We start from the raw sequence: 16,828 nt of genomic DNA on the forward strand, positions 1-16,828 counted from the left end.
CATTAGAAATGAATGCCATTATATAATATGAAAATGCTTCAGAAATAGCAGCACTTGGCTGGGCATGGTGGCTTACACCTGTAATCCCAGCACTTTGGGAGGCTAAGGTGGGTGGATCACTTGAGGTCAGGAGTTCAAGACCAGCCTGGCCAACATGATGAAAACCCGTCTCTACTAAAAATACAAAAATTAGCTGGGAGTGGTGGCAGGCACCTGTAATCCCAGCTACTTGGGAGACTGAAGCAGAAGAATCACTTGAACCCAGGAGGCGGCCGGCCATTGCAGTGAGCCGAGGTCGCACCACTGAACTCCAGCCTGGGTGACAGAGTGAGACTCTGTCTCAAAACAGGAAAGAAAAAAAAAAGTAATAGCACTTCATACTCCTTAGGATGGCTATTATTAAAAAAAAAAAAAATCAGAAAACACAAAATGATAGAGGATGTGAGAAATTTGAACCCATGTGTACTGCTGGCAGAAATGAAAAATGGCACAGCTGCTACAAAAAATGGTATGATCATTCCTCCAAAAATTAAACATAGAATTACCATATGATCCAGCAATTCTACTTCTGATTATATACTCCCGAAGAACTGAAAACAGGGTCTCAAAGTGGTATCTGTACACCATGTTTACAGCAGCATTATTCACAATAGCCAAACTGGAAATGGCCCAAATATCCATCGACAGATGAATGGATAAAAAATTTATAATTATATACATACAATGAAATATTCATTCTGACATATGCTATAACATGGATGAACCCTGAGGACATCATGCTAAGTGAAATAAGCCAGTCAGAAAAGGATAAATATTGTACGATTCCACTTACATGAAGTACCTAGGGTTGTCAAATTCATAAAAACAGAAAGCAGAATGTTAGTTGCCAGGGGCTGGGGAAAGAAGGGAATGGGAGTTATTGTGTCTTTTTTAGAAATTTTAAAATATTTTTTTTTTAAAGAAATGGCACTGAGGACCATAAATTAAATTATACATAGTTTTGCACCAATAATAAATTTTCTGTATTAATTGTCTTGTGATTATGTAAGAGAATGGCCTTGTTCTGAGGAGATACATGCTGATATATTCAGGTGTGAAATGTCATGATATTTACATATATCAAATGCTTTAAACACCAAAATGTTCTACGTGTGTGTGAGTAGCTGCATATATACAGAGAGAAAGAAAGTGCTAAAGCAATTGGGACAAAATGTTAACAGCTGATAAATCTAAACAATTTTATGTTTGTTTCTTTTCCTTAAAAAAAAGCTTTATTAATTAGTTTTTAGAAAAATGATATACACTTTTTTAAACCTGCGGGGGGCAATAGTGCTAAGCATAGAAATTGAATTGCAAACACTGCATGTATACTACCATTATAATTATGTAAAAATGGTGTATACATATGCATGAAGTTTGGAAGGGAAAATGAAGAGTTTTACATGGCAAGGTAGAGTGATTATGGCAGTCTTTCTTTCCTTGTGATTTCTGCTGATTTGAAAGTTCACACAATTGGCCTGGTGCAGTGGCTCATGCCTGTAATCCCAGCACTTTGAAAGGCTGAGGCAGGGAGATTACCTTAGGTAAGGAGTTCAAGGCCAGCCTGGCCAACATGGCGAAACCCCGTCTCTAATTTATACAAAAATTAGCTGGGTGTGGTGGTGCACACCTGTAATCCCAGCTACTCGGGAGGCTGAGGCAGGAGAATCACTTGAACCTGGGAGGCAGAGGTTGCAGTGAGCTGAGATCACGCCACTGTACTCCAGCTTGGGTGACAGAGAGAGACTCTGTCTCAAAAAAAAAAAAAAAAGAGTTCACACAATTGAAAAAGAAAAGGCCTTTACCTCTGGGCCCCGGGGGATTCTTCTGCATGTGCTTGCTGTTGCAGATGTCCTGGATGTTCTGGACCACGTCGGGGTTCAGCCCGTGCTCCCTCATGATGGCCAGCACCTTTCTGTCCATCAGGTTATGGGACCGGAGGCAGTTGGGAAAACGACAGTTCCCTCGGGTGAAGTGGTCACAGATGTGGAGTCTTGAACACGGTGGCTGCTGGTTACAAATCTGCTGCCGACCCTCTCCCTTATAACTTTTGCATATCTACAGAAGGGAGAAACAATAGCCAGAGTCAAAACACCTTCCTGTATTTGCCAAACATTCATTAAGGCAAGCTCACGTGTGCAAAAATCTCTGAAGCAAGCAGAGATATACCAAAAGGGGAAAAATACATGCATATTCTGCAGTCTTTGATGAGTCACATTCAATTGGTGATTTACTTGGGGCAGAAGAGGTCCACAGACTAACTAAAAGATACTGATCAATTTGATAACCCTTGGAAGAATCAATGTAAGCCGGTTAGCTACAAACAGGACCCAAAGTGAGCCCTATATCATGAAGGAACCCAGCACAGGAAGGCTCATCTTTGGTTATCAACTCACTTTGCAATGAAAAGGACATGTGGGTCTTACCTGCAACTGTTTGGAAATCCAAAATTTAGACTCTGCTAGGCAGAATGACATTTCTCAAAAGATTGCCTAAAGAAGATAAGTTTTGTATTTCCATCTAAATAGATACATGTACGTGACTAGCTCTGAAGAGATGTAGTCCCTACTGGAAAGAGGGCAGAGAATATACTGCAGCTGAGGCCACGCCATATGATACAGAACTGGAGGATGCTGGTTTCAAAATCTGAGGCCCTGGAAGCAGCTGTGTGACCTCAAGGGATCCCTTACCTACTCTTAGCCTCCGTTTCCTTTGCTGTAACAGGAGGAAAAGATTTGTTCTGTCTACAAAAACCAAGTTGTTAAGCAGACTAAATAGCAAAATTTGTAAATGTGTTATGCAAAATATAAAGTGTGATGCACGTGTTTGAACCATGAAATGAGGAAACCAATATAATTAGTAAGAAACCTGAATTTCAGACATTTTAATGAGTCACTTCGATAGACTCTGAGCAAACCAGATCAGTATGGTTCACTGTGATCTGTCTAGATGGCAAGCCATGATTCAAACCCCACTAGCAATGATTTTGCCACATGGATAATCGCTAAAACCTGATTCAAATAGATATATGTAACTGCTATCAAGTCTGTGATCCAGAATCTAGACTCTAGACCAGCAGTTCTCAAAGTGTGGTCCCCGGACCAGCACCATCAGCACTACCTGTAAATTTGTTAGAAATGCAAATCTTCAGGCACTTGCCCATATCTATAGAGTCTGAACCATCAGAGGTGGGGCCCAACAGTCTGTGTTTTAACACACCTTCTGGGTGATTCTGATGTCCGCTAAAGTTTGAGCTGTGGCAAAAAAGCACCATTAGCAACTTCACAAATGATGTTTTGGTAACATTCCTATTCCCACGCAGATATTAAGCAAGAATGCTCCTGCCTTCATTAGACCAGAACAAATGAAAGCATTTCTTCCTTTAAGAAGCACATTTCAATTGTACAAGTTTATATATCAGGCAGTCAGGTTTGCCTGATCTTTTTATGTTCTCACATGTCAAAGCAAAATGAAAAAGTGTGAATACGTAGTTTTTTAGGGCTGAGTGTGTGGCTTCCCACTGGTTACCTCCAGTATTTTAACATTGTGACTAACACTTGCAGGTGCTTTTAAATGTTAGTTGAGTGAATGCAAAACAATCAATGAAGTGACTGGAAACATTTCACTGTGGTCCCCATCTCACACCCCCTAAACCACAAAGCTGTTTCTCTGCACTGCCTCTTACACTTAACTTCCCCCCTCTCTTCCTCCTCTTTCCTTCTGATAAAATCCAAATCAGCCAGGCATAGTGGTTCAGGCTGGGCATGGTGGCTCACACCTGTAATCCCAGCACTTTGGGAGGCTGAGGCAGGAGGATCACCTGAGGTCAGGAGTTTGAGACCAGCCTGGCCAACATGGTGAAACCCCATCTCTACGAAAAATACAAAAAATTATCCGGGTGTGGTGGTGTATGGCTGTAATCCCAGCTACACGGGAAACTGAGGCAGGAGAATCGCTTGAACCCGAGACGGAGGTTGCAAGACCTGACATTGCACCACTGCACTCTAGCCTGGGAGACAGAGTGAGACTCCATCTCAAAAAAGAAAAAAAAAAAAATCCAAATTGCCCAAACAACAGCTGCAAATCTGCAGGGATAATTCCTCCATCTTTAGAGAGCCATCCTGGACCAACTCTTCTTGAAATTAGCTGAACTCTGGCTGACTCCTCCTGCCAAAGCCCTATGAAAAAATTCCATCCTACTCCCCTAAGTTAAAACACTCCTTTAGAGCCTTCTCTTGCCCAGCATTCTTGAACAAAAACTTATACCAACAGTACTAACTCATGCTAACTCCAGAAACCAGCTCCTCAGACCTCTAGTTCAGGAAATAATGCAGTCCCCCATTCTGGGATCTTAACTCTGACGAGTGGAAAACAGCAATTAAATTATTAGCTAAAAATAAGCTTCAGGCAAGAACCTCCCCACCCCACCCCACCCTCTAATTGTGGGTACTGAATTCTAACAATGGAAAGGGAGCCTTGGGTGATGCTGACCTCTTGTTTGCACTGTTTGATAAAAGTATGATGATAACATTTTCCTACAGGGACCCTCACAGCACTGTAGTCAGTGGGCTCTTCTGGGATCCCTTACACAACAGTGCCTTGTCTTAGGTTCATATCTGCCGACTTCCTCCCTAGAAAAGGGAAGTGATATGGTTTGGCTGTGTCCCCACCCAAATCTCATCTTGAATTGTAGTTCCCATAATCCCCACGTGTCATGGGAGGGACCTGGTAGGAGGCAATTGAATCATGGGGGCAGTTACTCCCATTCTACTGTTCTCATGATAGTGAGTTCTCACAAGATGTGATGGTTTTATAAAGGGCTTCCCCCTTTGCTTAGCACTCACTTCTCTTGCTTGCCACCATGTAAGATGTTCCTGTTTTGCCGTCCACCATGATTGTAAGCTTCCTGAGGCCTCCCAGCCATGCAGAACTGTAAGCCAATTAAACCTCTTTTTTTTATAAATTACCCAGTCTCAGGTATGTCTTCATACTGCATGAAAATGGACTAATACATGAAGACTGTCCTTATTCTCCAGGAACTCAACATAGATGTGTGGCCCGATGTTAAAAGTACCTGTTACTTTTGAAGAACTGAAGCAGCGATCAGACATGATGAATGGCCTTTCTAAGCCTCCGGGTTAACACTAGACTAAGGATAGACCACAAAACACCTTCTCTCAAGTGTCATGGCAAGACTGCATCTTGTCATTCCCTCAATGAAAGAAAAAGGATGATATGTCTCTGATCGTCAGCAGGAGCTTTAACGGGGTTGATGTGTAAGGCATTTTTCCCGTGCTGGTAGTCATGGAGCACTGGGTTAGTACCTAGGCCAAGGGCCATAGATATCCCAAGACAAGACCTTTAAACCTTGGACTCCTGGAAATGAGACAGAGAGAGACAGAGAAAGAGGGAGAGAGAGAGAGAGAGAGACAGAGACAGAGAGAGAGAGGGAGACAGAGAGAGAGAGAGAAACAAACCCAAGTATCTAGATAGAAGAATGCACGGGGCTGGAGAGCAAATGGGACATATTTTCCTCCCCCAACCCCCAACAAGTCTTTATAATGTGTCTTGCATTCATATCTCTCCTGAGCTCAGTGGCCAACTCAAAATCACTTCTCATGTTATAAGATTTTTAAGTTCTTAGGGAAACACACTGAGTTCAGAGTCAAAAAGTATTTAAGCCTCCAGAAGTCCCCAACAGCTATCTCATTGTGTATAAAAGTGCATCTGAGCTGGGTGCGGTGGCTTGCACCTGTAATCCCAGTACTTTGAGAGGCTGAGGCAGGAGGATCACTTGAGCTCAGGAGTTCGAGACCAGCCTGGGCAACATAGTGAGACCCTGTCCCTACTAAAATTTAAAAAAAAGTTAGCCAGCTATGGTGGTGCATGCCTGTAGTCCCAGATACTTGGGGGGCTTAGGCAGGAGGATAACTTCAGCCCAGGAGGTCAAGGCTGCAGTGAGCCCTGATCATGTCATTGCACTACAGCCCGGGTGACAGAGCAAGATCCTGTCTCAAAAAAAAAAAAAGAAAAGAAAAAAGAAAAAAAAAGTGCAACTGAATTTCAACTTTACTTACATTTTCTCCATCCCTTTCACTCACCCATTATGTTTCTATGCCTCTCTTTAACTGTGAGGCTAACTTCTCTATTCATGGATTTTATCCAGCCAGATACCAGGCTTAAACAGTATTCTCTGATCCTTAAGTCTATATTCCTGAGTGGATGAAACTGTTAATTATCCACCATTGTCCCCGTCTTTCTTCTAGTAATAGAAGCTCCCAAGTTTTAGGTAGACACATGGTTACCCAGACAGAAACTACATTTCCCAGACTCCCTTTCAGCTAAGTGTGACATGTAATAATCTCTGGCCAATGTGATTGAGCAGATGTGCCATATACAATGTCCATGTCACATCTTTTAAAAAAGGAAACTGCTTGCCTTCCATTTACTTCCTCTCTACATTTCCACTGGCTAGAAAATGGTGACAGTGAGTACAGACTCATTGTACACAGAGACGGAAGCCACATTTTGAAGATAACAGAGCTGACCTACTGACCTGAGCCCCTTGATGACATCATTGAGTCTAGCTGCCCAACAACTCAGGCTACCCCCCTGTCCATATGCAGGAAAGACCAAGAGTTGGCAAACCTTTTCCATAAAGGATCAGATAGTAAATATTTTAGGCTTTGTAGGCCATTCTGTTTCTGCTGCAACTCACCCTTGCAGGGTGAAAGCAGCCATAAACGAATAGGTGTGGTTGTGTTCCAACAAAACTTTATTTATAAAAACAGGCCGGGTATGGTGGCTCACACCTGTAATCCCAGAACTTTGGGAGGCCAAGGTGGGCAGATCACTTGAGGTCAGGAGTTTGAGGCCAGGCTGGCCAACATGGTGAAACCCTGTCTCTACTAAAATATAAAAATTAGCCGGGCATGGTGGCAGGTACCTGTAATCCCTGCTACTTGGGAGGCTGAGGCAGGAGAATTGCTTAAACCTGGGAGGCAGAGGTTGCAGTGAGCTAAGATCGTGCCACTGCACTCCAGCCTGCGCAACACAGCGAGACTCCATCTCAAAAAAAAAAAAGGGTGGCAGGCCAGATTTGGCCTCTGGGTTATAGATTGCTGACCCCTGACCTAGATTATCAAGAGATAGAGAAACGAAATTACATTTTATTTGAATCACTGTATTTTGAGGGGGTCTCTGTTACAACAGCTTAGCCCATACCCTCATCTTCCCCGCCAACTTCCCAACCTCATTCCAAAGTCCATCTCCTCCAAGAAGCCACCTTGCTTTAAAGCATCAAGTAGTCTGACTACTATCAGATCTTCAGCTCATACTTACTCACACAGGGTTCCCTTGCAGCCCAGTGGAAGAGGTATTCCAGACTCAAATTCTTATAAAACCTCAAATAGGAGAGAAATTTCTGGGATCTCTTAGTTCACTCAATAACAGCCTCGACTACCACCTGCAGAACCCTGGCATTAATTTTGAATTTTCTCTGCTCCTACTCCAAAATATCTGTGACACAATACTGCCAGTAATATTCTCCCTCCTTAAACTGAGGAATCCCAACTTACCTCGGGCATAAAAAAAGGATCACTTTGGAGGAGGAGCACTGCTAATTCCTCTTTGTTCAGTCCAGAGAGTTCGTGCTGTTTCAGGACTTCGAAGTTCTCTTCTGAGAGAACCTCATGAGAATATTTGCATGAATTCCTGGAAGAAAACACAACAATGGTCAGTATTTCTACTACACAGATGCAAAGAAACAGAAATCAGCCATAAAACTTTCAGTCTGCAAAGACCCATGCCCATATTCTCTGACAACAGACACAGGTTGGTTCTGCTTAAAGAATACACTATATTTATTTATTTTTTTTACTTTTTTTTTTTGAGGCAGAGTTTTGCTCTTGTCACCCAGGCTGGAGTGCAGTGGTGCAACCTCGGCTCACTGCAACCTCCACCTCCTGGGTTCGAGCAATTCTCCTGCCTCAGCCTCCCGAGTAGCTGGAAACACAGGCACGCACCACCACACCCGGCTAATTTTTTGTATTTTTAGTAGAGACGGGGTTTCACCATGTTAGCCAGGCTGGTCTTAAACTCCTGACCTCAGGTGATCCATCCGCCTCAGCCTCCTAAAGTGCTGGGATTACAGGTATGAGCTACCACACCTGGCCCTTTGTTAACATTTTAAATATACTTTAAATATTAACAGTAATTTTTCATATCATTGGCTTACACCTTTTCAAAAAACTCCTTAGTGTGCTTAACTATTCTTTTCTTTGATCCTCCCTCCTTGGCCTCCCAAAGCACTGGGATTACAGATGTGAACCATCACACCCAGCCTATTATTTTCATTATAAACATTTTATTAGGGAATAAAATATGTCAATTTCCATAAAACAATATATTGGGAATTTAATTTCTATTAACTCCATAAATTAGACTGGATATTAAGTATATCATGTTAATTTCATTAAATCTTCTGATTCTGGAACAGAAAATATCTCTCCATTTATTCTGTTTTTTCCTATTGTGAATTTAAATTTTTCTTTTAATAGTTCTCCTTCATTTCCAAAATATTGAATATTATCGGTTGCACTATTATTTTTTGTTTGTCACTGGTAAATAGAAATGCAAAATGATCTTATTGAAATTGATGAATTTTTGAAAATGTAAACATCTAGGTAAAAGTTATTCTCTAAAAATTAATTTTTAAAAGTCACTTATTCAATGCTATTATTTGTGTGTAAATCATGTCTGCAACTCTCTAGATTGCCTTCAGATCTTACAGTGTAACCTCATATGAAAAAATAGAGAACCAAGGACTCTGTCAACCAGGAGCCGAGACCTTGAAACCCGGCCAGCCATCCGTGTACCTTGCCTCCTGGAGAAGTCAAGGCCAGTCACTCAGGCTCTAGCGACAGCCTCTATCCTAGCCATTCTCCCAGGCGGGCCCTTTCCTTGCTTTCTCCACCCTGTGACCCTGGCTTCCTGGCACTCCTTGATAAGGTCGACCTCAGCTTTTTGGTCCTGCACTGTGGTTTCAGATAACCAGTCCCCGCCAGCCCCCACCCAGAACCCTCAGCAGCTGGGCTAAGACTCCACTTTATCAATCCCGGAGGAAAGACTCCTACAGCAAGAAGGGCCTTTGAAAAGTAATCCCCTCCAGCAGGCCAGGCGCGGTGGCTCATGCCTGTAATCCCAGCACTTCGGGAGGCCGAGGAGGGCGGATCACGACGTCAGGAGATCGAGACGTCCTGGCTAACACGGTGAAACCACATGTCTACTAAAAATAGCTGTAGTCCCAGTTACTCGGGAGGCTGAGGCAGCAGAATGGCGTGAACCCGGAAGGCGGAGCTTGCAGTGAGCCGAGATCGCGCCACTGCACTCCAGCCTGGGCGACAGAGCAAGACTCTGTCTCAAAAAAATAAAAAAAGAAAGGTAATGCCCTCCAGCCTCCACCTCAAAGCAGAAGTCCTCTCTATGGTGGATTGACCAGATGACTGTGAGCCTCTTTATCTCACAAGGATCTTACCTCATTGTTCTGATGGCCATTAGCCATTACCATTAATGTTTTCTTTTCTTTTTGAGACAGGGTCTCACTCTGTTGTCCAGGCTGGAGTGCAGTGGCACAATCACGGCTCACTACAGCCTCGAACTCCTGGGCTCAAGCGATCCTCCTACCTAGGCCTAGGTGCTGGGATACAGACGTGAGACACCGTGCCACCCTAATATTCTTCTTGATATTGAGCTGAAAATGACCTCACTGAAACTTCCCACCACAAGACAGGTTCTGCCTTCTGGCTCTGATATATTTAGCTGTTGTACTTGAGCGAGTTAGAGAAAACGCCACACTTCGAGACGAATTAGGAGTCCGTTTATTTAGCCGGCGGCCAAGAGACGGCTAACGCTCAAAGTTCTCCCCGCCCCCGAAGAAGGGGCTAGATTTCTTTTATACTTTGGTTTAGAAAGGGGAGGGGGGGTCTAGTTAAAACAATTTTACTGAAGTAAAGTAGGCAAAAAAGTTAAAAGGATAAATGGTTACAAGAAAGTAAACAGTTCCAGGTGCAGGGGCTTTAAGACTATTACAAGGTGATAGATGCGGGACTTTGGGCATTACCAATCGGACGAATTCCTGGGAACTGCGGATATAGCTCGCCACCATATCTTATCAGTTAATTGCATTCTTGGATGTGCTGGGAGTCAGCTTGCACAAGTTAAGTCCTTGAAGAAGGGGCTGCCAGTGAAAGAGCCAAGATGGAGTCTGTCTGGCTCTCTTAGCTAAGGGAGAGCCAATTCAGGTGGAAACAAGGCTAGGTGATTAAAGGAAAGGGAGAGTCTAAAAACAGGGTTAGTAAAAACAAGGTTGGGCATTACATAGCAACTTGTTAGTCAGAAGGAATTAAGAATCTTTGCTTCCACTTTAGCTCCAGCCCAGACGTCCTGAACTTAGAGCCAAGCCTACGGCACCTCTGCAGGTCACGGAGAGATGCAGAATTGTTCCTGTCCTGTCCTAGCTGAGGAGTGTGGCACTTCCAAGGTCCCTGAAGTCAGCACTTCCTCTAAATAACTAAAGGAAGCCAGATAGCCTAATGGGGAGCCCTCTGCCTGGAACCTCAGGTGTCCAGGCTTTTCCAAAGGTGCTCATGTCTGAAAGAAAAGTCAAAGCTAGCCCATGCTGCACTGGCTGGGGTCCGTGGTGCTGCCCACCTGGGGGCCTGGTTTTCCTTCTCATTTTTCATCTCCATCCTCAGGCAAACTTCTTATTCCTCTAGATTCTGTGATTCTCACCCTGAACCCAGTCTCAACCTGCAACATCTCTGTCTCGTCTTGGTCTGACCTGCAGCCCCTTCCCTTGGAAATCCTGCTTCGTTTTCCCACATTCCCTAGACTTCTCCCCAGCGGCTTCTTAGGGGCTTTATCTTTGCCCTAATTTCAGGATATTGATCAGCCACGAAGGTGGGGCAGTTTACACTTACCTTCTACTTGGGTTAATTACAGAAATTAACATTTATTATGCATTTACTAAGTGACAGGAACTTTACCTATGTTATTTAATTTAGTAGTCACGATAATCCTACTTTGGGAAACTGATGCCTGATAAAATGAGAAATCAAAGGTGACAGATAAGAGGAAGATCCAGGAATGAACACGCATCCCAAAACACAAGCAAAAACCCAAGCCGGAAAAATGAACAAAAACAGATCTGAAACTTTTTCAAACCAAAAAAATTTAAATCGGCATCCTGAATTATTTAAGCCACTGTTCCCCCAACTATTTAAGCAGGGTGCAAGCAGAGATCGTGGACATAAATCACATAAAGGGTATGGTAGGAACACATTATGTGATAGGCATTATTTCTTGTGATTAGTGTCAGGCCTCTGAGCCCAAGCTAAGCCATCATATCCCCTGTGACCTGCACGTATACATCCAGATGGCCTGAAGTAACTGAAGAATCACAAAAGAAGTGAAAATGGCCTGTTTCTGCCTTAACTGATGACATTACCTTGTGAAATTCCTTCTCGTGGCTCATCCTGGCTCAAAAGCTCCCCCACTGAGCACCTTGTGTCCCCCGCCCCTGCCCGCCAGAGAACAACCCCCTTTGACTATAATTTTCCACTACCTACCCAAATCCTATAAAACGGCCCCACCCCTATCTCCCTTCGCTGACTCTCTTTCCGGACTCAGCCCGCCTGCATCCAGGTAAAATAAACAGCCTTGTTGCTCACATAAAGCCGTTTGGTGGTCTCTTCACACAGACGCGAGTGAAAATTAGTATTGTACAGACAAGCTCAGCAGCATGGGCCACGATCAGAGCTTGAAGGGGGTCATGTGTAGGTTTCAGGTGGCAGAACCTTCCTTCCGACTTTCTTCTGATCACTCTGTCCCAGCTCCAGGTGCCTAATATTGGCTAGTGGGCTTCAGCCAGGAAATAGTATGAAAGTCTCCCGTGGCCTCTTGGGGTTTGCTAAGCTAGCGATGCTGAAAATTTGGTCCCTAGGCCAACATCATCAGCATCACTTGGGAGGTTGTCAGAAATGCAAATTCTCAGGCCCCATCCCAGACATCCCAGGGTGATTCTCAATCTTTTAGGATGCATCAGCATCACCTAGACAGGCGGTCCATTAGATTCCTGGGCCCCCACCCTGGAGTGTCTGAATCAGTAAATCTAGGGTTGGAGGCCAAGAATTTGCATGTCTAACAATCTGGTTTTACGAACATACTTGGAGTATAGGCAGCTCAGGGCCACCTCCCCAAAAAGGACAACAGGTCCTACAGAAGGTTGGTTAGAAGCTGTGGGAACTCCCCTCTCGCCAGTACAAAAAGAGCTCTCCTACTAATTATTATGAATTTCCCAGGACAAAACAAGCGTTTGCAGAATGCTACCCACACTTGGAGCAGATAAACCTCAAACAAAGAGGGCGAGTTGCAGTAGGAGGTGATAACTTAAAAAAAAAAAAAAAACAGCAAAGACATCCTTGAAAGGAGCAGAATTGTCTCTCTTTAAGGAGCTCAGGCCAAAAGCCTAAAAACAAACGACCTTTTCACTTTTCTCTTCCAGCCACAGAACAAAATGTTATTTTAGCCCAGGCAATAAGCGCTCTCTCTCACCACGGGTGCAGTCTAAACAACTAGCCTGCACAGTGATTCTCATTCCTGGCTACACATAATGATCAACTGGGCAGTGTTGAAAATAACCTAACCCTGGGCCACACCCTGGAGACTGGCTTCATCTGATTGCGGTGGGAGCCCGGGTGATTCCCACGTGCAGTCTGAGCTGAGAATCACTGGATGCGCTTGTCAGATTCGATTCTGGGTTAGATTCCTGAACTGGATGTTCACCTCGGAGCTCTTGCACTTCACAAATCGGTAAACACAGGACTAGCTCTGAACTCAACAGTCAGACCAAAAAGAGACAGTAACCCGAGTCTTTTTTTTTTTTTTGGACAGTAATTATATCGAAGTACTCCTTCCCTTCTCTCCTTCATCCCCTCTGCTCCCTAACACCTAATAGGGTTGGCAAAAACAAAAAGATCGTTGATTTGTATAGAAAACAGGAAATCACTCATCATGATATAAGCCAGGTAAAAAAGGAACCAGGATGTGTGAAAGATAAAATCTAGAGAACATTGAGCTAAAGAATAAAATGTCATCAGTCAAAACCAACCCTAACGCGATATTATTTTAAAGCCACGAGGCTCCTATTCCCCATATTTGTACTTCTGATATTCAAGATTAAATTGCCATGTTATTAGAGGGTAGGGATGGTTCACTGCCTCTAGAGCCCCTAGTGAGATGGAGGAGAAACAGAATAGACCAGACGAGATCACATGAGCAGGGTAACAAAGGATGTGGGGAGAGACAGAGGGTGGAGCCGAAAAAAATGAGCTTGCTTTAACCACAACTGTATTACCCAGAACACACCAGGCACAAAGAGAGCCCCAGCTCACTGCAGAAAATGGTGACCCTAAGGCTGCAGCCACGGCAAGCCACAGCCTGCACCGAAGAAGAGGAAAGCACCGAGGGCCTTGCAAGACTGGAGAGCAGAAGAGGCTGGGCCCGCTGAGGATAGGGGAGGCCGGAGGCCAAGAATCCGCACATACCCTACAGTTGTACCAAGAGTGGGACAAACAGCACTGGTGCCACCAAAATATCATCTTTCTGTTATTATGGACAGTCTCTCCAGTCTTGACTTCTCTAGTCCCCTAAGTTCATGGTTCACAAGCTTCTTGCCCATTAAAAACTATCTAGGGACTTAAAAAAACAAAATCCCAAAGTCCAATTCAAACCCTAATTAAATCAGAATGTAGGAGACGGGCATCAGTATTTTTTAAAGATTTCCTAAGTGATCCCAACATGCAGCAAAGTTTGAGAAACATTGCCCTAGGTCCACATCAGGACTGAGAAAAAGGAGAGTAGATGGCCGCAGGTGGTGGCGTTACTGCTACATTGTTTTTTTTTGTTTGTTTGTTTTTTGAGACGGAGTTCCAGTCTTGTTGCTCAGGCTGGAGTGCAATGGCACAATCTCAGCTCACCACAACCTCCGCCTCCCGGGTTCAAGTGATTCTCCTGCCTCAGCCTCCTGAGTAGCTGGGATTACAGGCATGCACCACCACTCCCGGCTAATTTTGTATTTTTAGTAGAGACGGGGTTTCTCCATGTTGATCAGGCTGGTCTTGAACTCCTGACCTCAGGTGATCCACCCGTCTCAGCCTCCCAAAGTGCTGGGATTACAGGGGTGAGCCACCGTACCCGGCCACCAAAATCTTGATGATCAGAGAAAGTAGTTCACACAAGCCCCCTCTCCTCTCACAGGCTGGCTTCTCCCCACCACCCGCCACAATACTTCCCAGCATAAGCCCCTCTGAAAGTTAACAAATATTAACCAGAGAGAGATTAATTAACTGGTTGACAGTATTTCAGGATCCTGTGAGTGACAAAGGAAGGGGTAGAAGCCTCTAGAATTGTCTATCATTTGTGACACAAAGTTTGTGCTCAATAAATATTTATTGACCTGGTACCTAGGATGCCAAAAGTTTCCTATGTCTTTTGGTCTGTCACATAAAAGTCATAGAACCCCTAATCTCTGAGAAAGATCACTTAAAGAAAAATCTTTCATTCATTCAGAACTAAAAAATTCATTTCTTTTACTCACTCCCTCAAACTCGAAAGCCACATAAAACTCTGCATTTGCAGTCTTCCAGGAAGTGTACCCCCAAGGAATTATATGTTTCTGAAAGTGTGGTTTGACCCCTGCAAATGGATTCTTTAGGGTGGTATTTAAAATGCAGATCCTGGGGCGCAGTGGCTTACATCTGTAATCCCAGCAGCTTGGGAGGCTGAGGAGGGTGGATAGCTTGAGCTCAGGAATTCAAGACCAGCCTGGGCAACATGACAAAAACTTGTCTCTATTGAAAATACAAGAAGTTAGCCGGGCATGGTGGCAGAGGCCTGTAATCCCAGCTACTTCAGAGCTGAGGTGGGAGGATTGCTTGGTGGGAGGATTGCTTGAACCCAGGAGGCAGAGGTTGCAGTGAGCAGAGATCGTGCCACTGCACTCCGGCCTGGGTGAGAGAGGGAGGCTCTGTCTTAAAAAAAAAAAAAAAGAAAGAAAAAGAAAAAGAAAATTTTAAAAATAAATGAATAAAAACGCAGATTCTCAGGCCCCAACCCTCCTCTTCGGAACAGAATTTCCAATAGGTGACTTGGGAACCTGCATTTTAGTAGACTCTCCCATGTGATGAAAATGCATGTCAAAGTTTGAGAAGCACTGCTCCAAAGCTAGGTAACTGCATCCCAGAAGCTACTCAAAACAATCCATCATGGATGGAAACAAATATTGGAACTCCATATATATATATTTTTTTTTCTTTTTTTTTTGAGACAGAGTCTTGTTCTGTCGCCCAGGCTGGAGTGCAGTGGCGCGATCTCGGCTTATTGCAAGCTCCACCTCCTGGGTTCACGCCATTCTCCTGCCTCAGCCTCCCGAGTAGCTGGGATTACAGGTGCCCGCCACCACGCCCGGCTAATTTTTTGTATTTTTAGTAGAGACGGGGTTTCACCGTGTTAGCCAGGATGGTCTGGATCTCCTGACCTCGTGATCCGCTCGCCTCAGCCTCCTAAAGTGCTGGGATTACAGGCATAAGCCACCAAGCCCGGCCGGAACTCCTTATATTTTTAAATGTAAAAAAATCTTTTCAGCCCAGAAAAGTATTGCCTGGGCTGAAAGGGCTGGAGGAGTGGGGGGACTCCCCGGTTAACTGAGAAGGGGCACAAGAGAACCTTTAGGGCTGATGAAAATGTTCTGTATCTAGAGTGTTGTGATGGTTACACAGGGGCATCCATTTATCAAAACTCTTTAAACCATACACATTATTTACCTTTTTTTTAAGATGGAGTCTCACGCTGTCGCCCAGGTTGGAGGGCAATGGTGCAATCTCGACTTACTGCAACCTCCACATCCTGGGTTCAAGAGATTCTCCTGCCTCAGCCTCCTGAGTAGCTGGGATTACAAGTGCACGCCACCATGCCCAGCTAAATTTTTTTTTGTTTTTTTAGTAGAGATGGGGTTTCACCATCTCTGGTGAAATTCCTGACCTCAAGTGAGCCGCCTGCCTTGGCCTCCCAAAGTGCTAGGATTACAGCATGAGCCATGGCGCCCGGCCTCCATACACTTTAAATGGGTACATTTTATTGTATGTAAATCATACCTCAATAAAATTGATTTTAAAAAGTTTTAAAAAGTAGAACAGTAAATAGTATACAAATTAAGAATTTTCCATCATAGAATGTTTAAATAAATGTACACACATTAGGAGTACATGCTCAAAACATTCTCTGCTGATAGGCATGCGGGATCAAGATGTTAGGAAACGATTTCCCTTAGATGACCTCTTTTAGCTTGATTTTCTAAATTGGTCTAAAACATATTAAAATATCTTCCCAGTGCCAGGAGTGGTGGTACACATCTGTAATCCCACCTATTCAGGAGGCTGGGGCAGGAGGGTGGCTTGAGCTCGGGAGTTTTAGATCAGCCTAAGCAAAATATTGAGACCCCCGTCTCTATTTTAATAAATAAATAAGTAAATACAAAATAATACATAAAAAATAATAAAATACTATCTCTTCCCTGTATGGGAAATAGGGAAAAGATCATGAAATAAGTCTCCCCTCTCTCCTCCCAACCTGAGACCAGCTCCCCTGCTGCAATTTGGTTAAAGTGATTTCTCACTGGGCCTGAAATCCTAGGTGCTCCTGAAACCTTTTACCCCTTTTTCACCTCTATGTT

General features: G+C 44.0%; 1 protein-coding gene across 4 annotated transcripts in view; it reads right to left on the minus strand.

Moving 5' to 3' along the window:
* The window catches only part of ZC3HAV1 (zinc finger CCCH-type containing, antiviral 1), an 88,742-nt gene that overhangs the window by 38,077 nt on the left and 33,837 nt on the right, over positions 1-16,828 (minus strand). For all 4 annotated transcript variants that reach the window (XM_055114447.1, XM_008965938.4, XM_055114450.2 and 1 more), the window contains 2 exon segments: positions 7,617-7,752; positions 1,845-2,097 (listed from right to left, as the gene is read on the minus strand). In XM_055114447.1, coding sequence (XP_054970422.1) covers positions 1,845-2,097; positions 7,617-7,752 — 389 coding nt within the window.

This window comes from Pan paniscus, chromosome 6 (assembly GCF_029289425.2).
Source record: "Pan paniscus chromosome 6, NHGRI_mPanPan1-v2.0_pri, whole genome shotgun sequence".
In the NCBI taxonomy this organism is placed as follows: Eukaryota; Metazoa; Chordata; class Mammalia; order Primates; family Hominidae; genus Pan; species Pan paniscus.